General features: G+C 42.2%; 1 protein-coding gene across 1 annotated transcript in view; it reads right to left on the reverse strand.

The window, feature by feature from the left end:
- The window catches only part of GRTP1 (growth hormone regulated TBC protein 1), a 34309-nt gene extending 27069 nt beyond the window's left edge, over positions 1–7240 (reverse strand). The window contains exons 1-2 of the mRNA XM_005516586.3: positions 7149–7240; positions 5486–5637 (exon numbers count right to left, since the gene is read on the reverse strand). Of these exons, the coding sequence (XP_005516643.1) occupies positions 5486–5637; positions 7149–7186 (190 nt within the window). The 5' untranslated portion in view covers positions 7187–7240. The remainder of the gene's footprint in view (positions 1–5485; positions 5638–7148) is intronic.
- Positions 7241–9201: the final 1961 nt, after the last annotated feature.

Raw genomic sequence — 9201 nt, forward strand, 5'->3', positions numbered from 1 at the left:
CCCTGGAAAGAACTGGAGATGTGAGTGAGCAGCAGATGACTTTTTCCTAGAATAACTGTGGAAGTCTTCTCAAATCTAAAGTAGCTCTTATCTCCTGCATCATTTTCATCATAAGGGTGTGCTTCAGGGGGGTTTTTTAAGCAGATGATTCAGTGTAAATAACTATGATGAAAGAGTACAGGAAGAAGCATCAAGCTAATGACAACAAAAGCGGCTTCCTCCTGGGAATGGTATGAAAAATATTAATAAGGAGTCAATGCTGCTTATGGGTACATAATCCTAAATCAGTGTTACCTTTTCTGACCCAAAAAGACAGTTAAATGTTTGAGATTCTTCTCTTTCCTTTGGGGAGAAGAAAGCGACAAATGAAACAGACATTTTGTACTAAATGAATCATGTTGTATCAATAAAAGCATCAACTTCTCCTCTCAAAATTTTATGGGACTCAAATCTGAGTGAGGATTTTATTCCGCCCACATTCTACCACACACAACATTATCACTACCTAGCCAGGTTTTATTGAATCACACAGTTCTGTAATAAATGCTGCCTAAACTAAAGGCCTGAAAAACAGTAGAGTGAAGCAAGGCTGTACAACCCAGCCAGACACCTTCTCAATACACTCCACCTAATTACAGCTGTATATCCTTTAGGACCCAAAGCTGCTTCCCTCGTGCCACCCAACATAAACATGCACATATAATGAGCATTTCACCCACGTAAAATCTGGTGTTTTCTCTCAAAGAAACATATTTGTAATAAATGCCTGGTCTTCAGGGTACAGTTTTTGTTTAGCTTTTCAATGAGGATTTATATTACAGGTTACAGGAACTCTACAGTTCTAGTTATAAAGTCATCTTAACTACAATCTTCTTTTAGACTGGAAACAATTCACTTGTTTCCATGGTGGTTCAATAACCCCCACTTAATATTTTTTACAAGATTTTGAACTGTAATGCTCAAGAAATCCTGTAAATTGACATAGCAAATACAGGAATGATTATCAAGGATCAGTCCCATTTAAATTAACAAAGAGACATTCAGATGAGTCTAGAAACAAACTTACTGGCTAAAATACTGTATTATCGCATTTTAACACATAATCCCAATGGTATTTTTTTCTGGAACAATTGCAAACTCTGGAAGCACAGCCAACGTTGATATCCAACAATACACATTAAATCCAAGAGAAGCATGGACAAGCCTTTGACAGTAGCACAAGGAGAAAGCAGCCTGCAGCACAGCACATACTCATTATTCCTCAGTGTCATCGTTCTCATGGCAATAGATAGCCAGGGGCTTGTATCACCCTAAGTGACTACTGACCCAGCTCCCTCACTCCCTGAGGAATCCAAAAGCCCTTTACATTGTGCTTTTTTTCCTCACACCATTGTAATACTTGCTAGGATCTGCAAACTGGCATTTAGAAACAGCAAAGTAGTTTTGAAAAGAAGGACAGCTGCAGTTTAATATATATCATTTATATATTTATATAGATCATTCATATATTTAGACAGATATAGATATATCACATTCTATACATAGAATTGTGTTTATCCAAATATATACATATAAATATTTTTAGGCTCTCTTCCACATATCCTTGGGAACTAAGAAGTCCACAACAACAGTTCACACTGTAGAGTATCCTCCCACTGTAACATCTGAGAAGCTTTCCCGGATGAAGTCAGATCATGCATGGGTCTCCACCCACACATCCAATGCCAGTTGTAAACCAAGGTCTTGATCTCAAATGTAGCACTGTTGTGCAGCCCGCAGTACTGCACACAGAATCACTCCCAGAACAATCATATTATGTGGTCTAATTTCTAGAACATACATAGGTAAGAAATATCTTAATGTAAAATTTTTGCCTCTGTTCATTAACAAAATATGAAACAGCAACTGTTAAGAAACCCTCTCCCCCTCTTAATAATTCAATTGCCTCTGACACTTAGTGCTAGTTTCACAAGCTCAGAATCACACTTTATGAATGTGGTTTCCTTTTTACAAGAAAAAACAGCTACCTGATAGGGTAGCAGTCTAACAGTGATGATAAATACCCAAAGTAACTTCAAGATAAAAATATGCAGAAAATAACATCTTTCTAATACTGTACATTACTTATAGTAACAAGATGTAAACATAAGTAATTTCAACCTGCCTGTCCTTGTTTGATGGTAGAATATGAGAATTTTGGAGATTTCTGCTTCAAGGTCAGTATTGTACTGCCTTTTTCCCCCATTAACATTGTTTCACTCTACAGCATAGACACAGTTTATGTAGCAAAAAAAAAAACCCGAACATTTAAAACTGAAAATTATCTCATCTTAAAAATATCAGAAGAGTGTGATTTCAAGAACCATCTGCACTTCTACTTTTTCAGGTACTAAAAATTACTGTTGAATGTTGAGGAAATAAACCTGGGCCCTAGAAGAAAAATTCTATAGAAGAGCTGGAAACAGCATACAAGGAACTGAAAGCTTTATTTCATGAATACGTAACAGAAGAAACAGAGCAGATCAGTGCTGTAAATCTTAAAAGTTCCAGTCAAACTGCCTTTTCTTCCACCAAACCCTGGGTTGGAACAGAAGTGCTCCTGTTATAACCACTGTTTAATACATTTGCTTTTCCCTTTCACTGTATTTTATCAAAGACCAGAAAGTATCTTCTGCTACTGGTCACTTTTGACTAATCCACTAACAACCAAATTCTTTTGTGTAGCATGAATTTGGTCAGAATTCGGATACTTTGACCAATTATGTCAGTGTGTTGCCCACCTGTAAACAAAACAGAGCATAAAGTTGCGTTTTGGTCCCATAAAGATAGAGCTGAATGAAGCAAGGAAAAAAATTGAGAGGATTTCAGTAGTGGCAGAGGGAGAGAGAGAAAGAAGGCAGGTGAAAAACAATGACTATAAACTCTCATGTGCTGTGGAAGCAAGGTGAAGATAAGAGGGGGAAACAAAAAAAATACCAGAAAAATAAGAAAAAGGAAGAAACTGGGGAATGAGTGAAAGGAACTGTCAGCCAAAATTCCCATGACCCACCCTGCCAGCAGGCTGCAATACAGAACAGGATACACTGCTTAATTACCATTGTCAAAACATAGTCTAATTATTTTTCTTTATAGTGGAACAGAATTATATACATACAAACCACCCTGGATATGAGGCAAACCCAGTAGCATGTGAACATGCCACATTTCCAAACTGGAAAATTAACACAGGTCATCACTTCTTCCTGTTCGCCTGGGCAGAAATTATGAGCTTCTCCATGTGTAGACAAATGGGTGTGGAACTACTGAGATACCACACATACACTGTCTCTCATATCTACTCACAGCAGGACACACAACACTGGTTCACAGCTACTGTGTTTGGGGAGGCAGGTCAAATATTCTTCTCAGTTCTAGCTTATGGCAGAGCCAGCAGCTCTGAGCAAAGCTTCATAGCAATGAAGTCAGGTACTGGAGGAGGGAAATTCAGTGAGTAACCAGCAGAGCTTCTGCTATTTGCCCACAAGGTAATCACTTCATAATCATCTTGCAGGATAAAGCACACACCTGCTTACATAATTCCATGTGCATGTCACAGACTTCAATCTTAATACTGAAATGAGAAGGAAAGTATTTAAAAATCAGTAATTGCATAGGTCAGCCGTTCACTCTCCTCCTCTGAAGTATCAGATGAGGCTAATGCAGAAAGCTTTTTGTAATAACTCTGAATCTACACTTCAACTACATTTCCTCAATATTACTTATCCTTGTCATGCTCCCTGGAATTACATGTATACGTGAGAATCCATAGCCTAGAAATCCAGGTATCTTTAGCAGAACTCAGTAACGCTGAAGATGATGCACCAGCCCACAAGGACGTGCAACAGCCTAGAGCCATTGCCTGTGCCCCCTCAGAGGATTTACAGAATCCCAGTTTCCAAAAAGAGCAACCTGCTGGAGACAATCAAAGCCACGTTAAAGGCTGCATCCATTATGTGCCCAGTGGAGCAGCATGACGATTGGTTCTGAAGCCTGGTGGACAAATTGAGAGATTTGGTCAAAATTTTGGCTCCAAAATAAGACCAAAGGCATTCATAGTTAGTATCACAGTAACATTCTGTTTCTAAAATGCTAAAACTGGGAACACAAAGAAAGAGAAATGAAGTGAACTCACAGAAAATGCTAAAAGCTGCCACTGCTACCAATCACACATAAAGAGAAAGGTATGAATCAAAACTGAGATTATTTCTCCTCAACTAGAAAACTAAATTATGCAAAATCTCAAAATCCTCACTAATTCAAAATGGCATGAAGTTTGCACTGCATTCAAACTTGACACCCCAAACAAAAGCATCTTTACATTTCTAAGAAAAAATAATACAGTAGAAGCAGATACTTTCTTCTTAGCAGCATATGATCTAGCAGCTATAGCTCAAACCTACATTTTCTGGAATTTCACACCCTTAAAACAGACATCTGTACACAAAATACACTGTTATATTTAAAATGTCTGACTAGTTATCATCCCATTCCTGGTGCCAGGGAAAAAAACAACCCCAAAACAACAAAACCATCAGAATCATGAGCCAAAGGCTGTGCCTGGAGCACAGTTCTAAATACTTAACCCATGTTACAATATCTGAATAGTCTTTCCTTAGTTTTACTCAATTTTTCCTTAACGTACTTCAGAGAACTTTGCCCAATTCCAGAAGACACCCAAAGAGAAAGCAACCTGATTAGCACCATTTAGACCGAACAGGAAAATTTAGATGCTTATATGAAAACAACCCAGAGAGAGTGGGAGGAAACTCCACCCTTTAGTTTCACAAGATTCCCTAACACCTTCTGACTCTCTCTATTTGTTTCTACCTGTATCTCTTGCAAGAGATAACACATTATTAGACGTTTTCATGCTCTTAGAAGCAGACATTAACACTTCCATCTGCATTTTATCCAATGTTGCATTAGTCCCTGCATTAATCTCACTTTCTTCACTTAGTAAGGCATTTCTCATCAGCTCTCAGCACACACCTTTTTAACTGCATGGTTAATGTCATTTTACAAAAGGAGGATAAGGAGGGCTAGAAAAATCTCAGCAGCCTAAAGAACTGTTAAAGAGGCAGCAACTGAGAGCACTAACATCCTGATCCCTGGGGTTCAAGACAGCATCTTCTACATAATCTCATATCTTTTAAAAGAGAGCACAGAGTACAATACACCCAACAGCTGCAAAACGGCATCTTGGAGTGTCAGTGGCCACAACAGCTGGGTTACAGATGTAACAAGATATTTGTTGCCTGAAGAGGGATTACTCCTTTGGAAGGTTTTAATGAAATCCCTCTAACAACAGCATATCTGCTTATGCATTATTTCTGTTTATACTACTGGCTTTCATTTGAAGACAGAAATAGTATTCAACATTCAAAAACAGAAATCTATTGAACCCTAACATAACACAGTTTTACCTATAATGAGACACAAAGCTCACCTTTTAAACTCTTCTGTATACTGTTATTCCCCTTTAGGAGCTTGGACCATTTTATTGCTCTTCTAGTGAGTACCACTAGGTATCTGGAAAAGAATGCTTCATAGGATGCATAGTCAAAGTCTTCTGGCCTTTCAAACCCATATGGATCAACCCTACAAAATAAAAAGAACTCCTATAATAATGTTTCTACATAACTACAGCTGAAGAAAAATAACAAAAAAAGCAAGCATGCTTTAAATAACTTACAGTTGCTATTTCTAAAAGCAGCTTAAGGCTCCCTCCTCCCAGCAAAAACCTACTTTACACATCCATTTAGCATATCAAAGCTGTTTAAGTAAATTAATTTAAACATGCACTGTTTGCTCAGTTTCACAGATTTCACTGGGTTTTTAAGTAAGGCGTTTTTGGAGCAAAGGACCCATCGTGTACAAAACTGACACAAAATTATGGCCACATAAGTCTGGGAGGTATTTTTCTCCACAACACAGACGAACAGTTGAAAAGTATGAGGTACAGCACAACAGCTCCAATATGGCCTGAATTCTCTTCACAGGCAGTTCTGTGCAGAAAAATGACAACAAAGTACAAGTGTAACAAGTTACAAAGGTTATTTTTAAACTGGCAATTTCTGCATGAAAATATACAACATGGAAAAAGACAAATCCTTGTGTCAATCTGCCTTCTTCATGTGTAGTACCAAAATGCTTATTTTATTATCTTTTACAATTGTTCAGTGTTACAGCACATTATCTCAGGCAGCACAATAATGACAGAGCATCAGAACTCCATGGCTCATTCTGCTCTAATATACCAACTCACCTCGCTAAATTAGATTTATCGCAACTTCCCAGGGTGTTCCATACCTGCAAATTACCACCTGAGTACAGGACATTAATGGGCTTCACAGAAGTTAAACAGGCAGAGGGATCTGCCAGTCAGACAAGGTTTCTAGACAGACTTCAGGATTTAACTTCCCAAAACACTGCCTGTTTCATTCATGAAGAAGGAATCTGGCCATGGAGCAGCATCAGCACAGCCTTGGGAAAACTGGCTCACGGGAGCGTCACAGGTAGTAAAGCATGAATCAGACGAGGAACAATTAAATATTCAGACCCCAAGTTGGTATTACATTGTTGGCTGCTTAGAAGAACACCTTATTATTCATGTACTCCTCAAATCTGACACAAAAACCACAGGTGTAAAAATCAACGATACCGACACAGGTTTCTTTAAAGACATGAAAGACAAGAAGAACATGAAAACTCACACACACAAAACACTCTCACACGTCCACAAACACACATCTCTCATTTACGACTGCGACTGCCCAGGCAGCAAATACAGATTAATTTCATGCTCCACTCCATTCCTAAGGCAGAAAAGGAAAAAAACAAAGAGCGAAGACGCAAGGTTTTAGGGGAGCCCCCTGCTCCGCCTGTCCTGGGGCAGGGAAGGCTGCGGCGGCCGCTCGCTGCCCTCAGCCGCGCCCGGGCCGGTGTGTGGGGGCTTCCCCCGGCCGCGGCCCCCAGCAGGGCCGGCTCCGAGCTCGGGGGGCACAGCTCGCCCTCCCTGCGCGGCCGGCGCCCTCCGAGCCCAGCCCTGTCGGCAGCCCTGTCGGCAGCCCTGTCGGCAGCCCTGTCGGCAGCCCTGTCGGCAGCCCTACCTGTACGCCCAGTCCCGCCCGTCCTCTCGCCCCGCCATCGGCCGCCCCGCTGGCGCCCGGCGGGCGGGCGCTCCCAGGCCGAGCAGCGCCGCGGCCGCGGCCCCGCGCCGGGCTCCGGCTCCCCAGTTCAACTCTCTGCCGCCCTGCGAGGGGCGGGGGCGGCCGCCGGGCCCGCCCCGTGCCCGGGCCGGCAGCGGGCAGGGCACGGCAGGGCAGGGCAGCTCCGCGTCCGCGGGGCCGGCCCGCCTTCCTTGCCCGGCCGCCTTTCCTGCCGGCCCGGCCGGGAGACGCGGATCTGGTGCTAATCCCAGGTTAGATGTGTGCGTTTCACATTTCGCTCACGTCGTGGGGGGGAAAAAAAAAAAAAAAAATCAAATTTTAGCGCTAGGGAAATGTCTCATTAGTACGGGGGGAAAGTGGTTTCAGGTACAGCTCTTCAAACCCAAAGAATTTCCCTATAACCAGGTAGAAGAGGTGGTTGTGTTATTATTTAAGTTTGCTGGCTTAGTTTGGGATTCTTTTTTCTTCCTCAAATCCAAAAATGGTTCTTTTTAATTTCCCTTAATTATTCATTACAGTCAGAATCACAGAATATTCTGGGTTGAAAGATGGACTCACAAGGATCGTAAAAAAGCCCAACTTCTGACCCTGCAGAGGACACCCAAGAGTCACAGCATGTGCCTGAGAGCATTGTCCAAACGCTTCTGTAACTCTGTCAGACTTGGTGCTGCGACCACTTCCCTGGGTGACCTGTTCTAGTGCCCAGCCACCCTCTGGGTGAAGAACCTTTTTCCAGTACACTGAAATATTGCCAACTTCAGCTTCTGCTGATTAGTTCCCACTGTAAACTAACATTCATTTAGATACGATTTAAATAATAGATGCAGATTGGAAAAAAAACGTGGAGTATAATACAGAAAATTATACTAAAAGAAATGGCTTCCCCATTTCCAGAATCCACCTCAAAAATTAACACACTGTTCATGTTAAGAGGTCTTGAACAAAGCCTGAAGCTCACAAGGACTCAGTCCTACCGGATTGCCAGCAGCTGAATTCATAACACCCCGCAAACAGAATGGAAAGAGCAAAATTATATCCCTGCTTGTCCTTTTTCGAACCGAGTTCTGACTTTGCACCCAGCAAAGTGCTTGGAAAATTACAGCTACTGCTGGGGAAACATTATCTTTTTCAGCCAGCAAGTAAGAGTTGCTGCAGACAACAGATGGGATTTCACAAGGAAGATCAACAGTTCTTCCAGCACACTCTTTAGGAAAGCTACCTTTCCTCTGCGGGATCACGGGCAGTCACCCACACAGAAATGTAAAAGTAGCTCCAATGGCAAGGAAAAGAAAATAAAGAGGTTTGTACTTGGTTTAACTGCCATTGCAGTGCTGTGAAAATCTGTGATTGTTCAGCAAAACGTAATTATTACTTTTTTTGTGCGGGGAGCATGGAGGGAATTCTGTGCTTCAGCGGGTATAGATAGGGCTGCTCCTGCAGGAGGACGGTCCTGCTCAAATTACTGTGCGGCATCACGAAGTCGCTCGGGTTCTGGCACAAGTGGAGCGTGATTGCAGCGCAGCCGGGGAGCGCCGGCCGGGGCCGCTGCCAAGCCGGGCTTGAGTCGCCGCCAGCGTTGCCTTGGCGGAGCGTGGGCAGAGGCACGCTCAGCAATCAGCTCTGCCCGGAGAGATGGCCACAGACTCACAGAAAGTCCTTGGCAGAGGTGCGAATAGGAGGCAACGTTGTCCCACGGAAGAAAAGAAGGAAGCCTCAGTTAAGAAGAATATCCTTTTCGCCTCTAAATCCTGAAACCGTAGATTTGCTAGGTAACAGTTATACTTCATCTGTCAACATCAGGCCCTTTGGTGTGTATGCCCTTTAAAATGGATGAATCAAAAGTTCCCTGCAAACAGCAGACTGTTTCTGTGATTAATTAAGGTACATCTGCTGTGCGTCAAGGGTAGCCTTGTCTATAGCACAGTGTACTTTTACTCAAGCCTCAAATGTTATGAACAGTTTCTTTCGGTCTAACACAAACACAACTGTGTGG

Source organism: Pseudopodoces humilis, chromosome 2 (assembly GCF_049639895.1).
Source record: "Pseudopodoces humilis isolate 2021_Gansu_Grassland_sample_001 chromosome 2, ASM4963989v1, whole genome shotgun sequence".
Lineage (NCBI taxonomy): Eukaryota > Metazoa > Chordata > Aves > Passeriformes > Paridae > Pseudopodoces > Pseudopodoces humilis.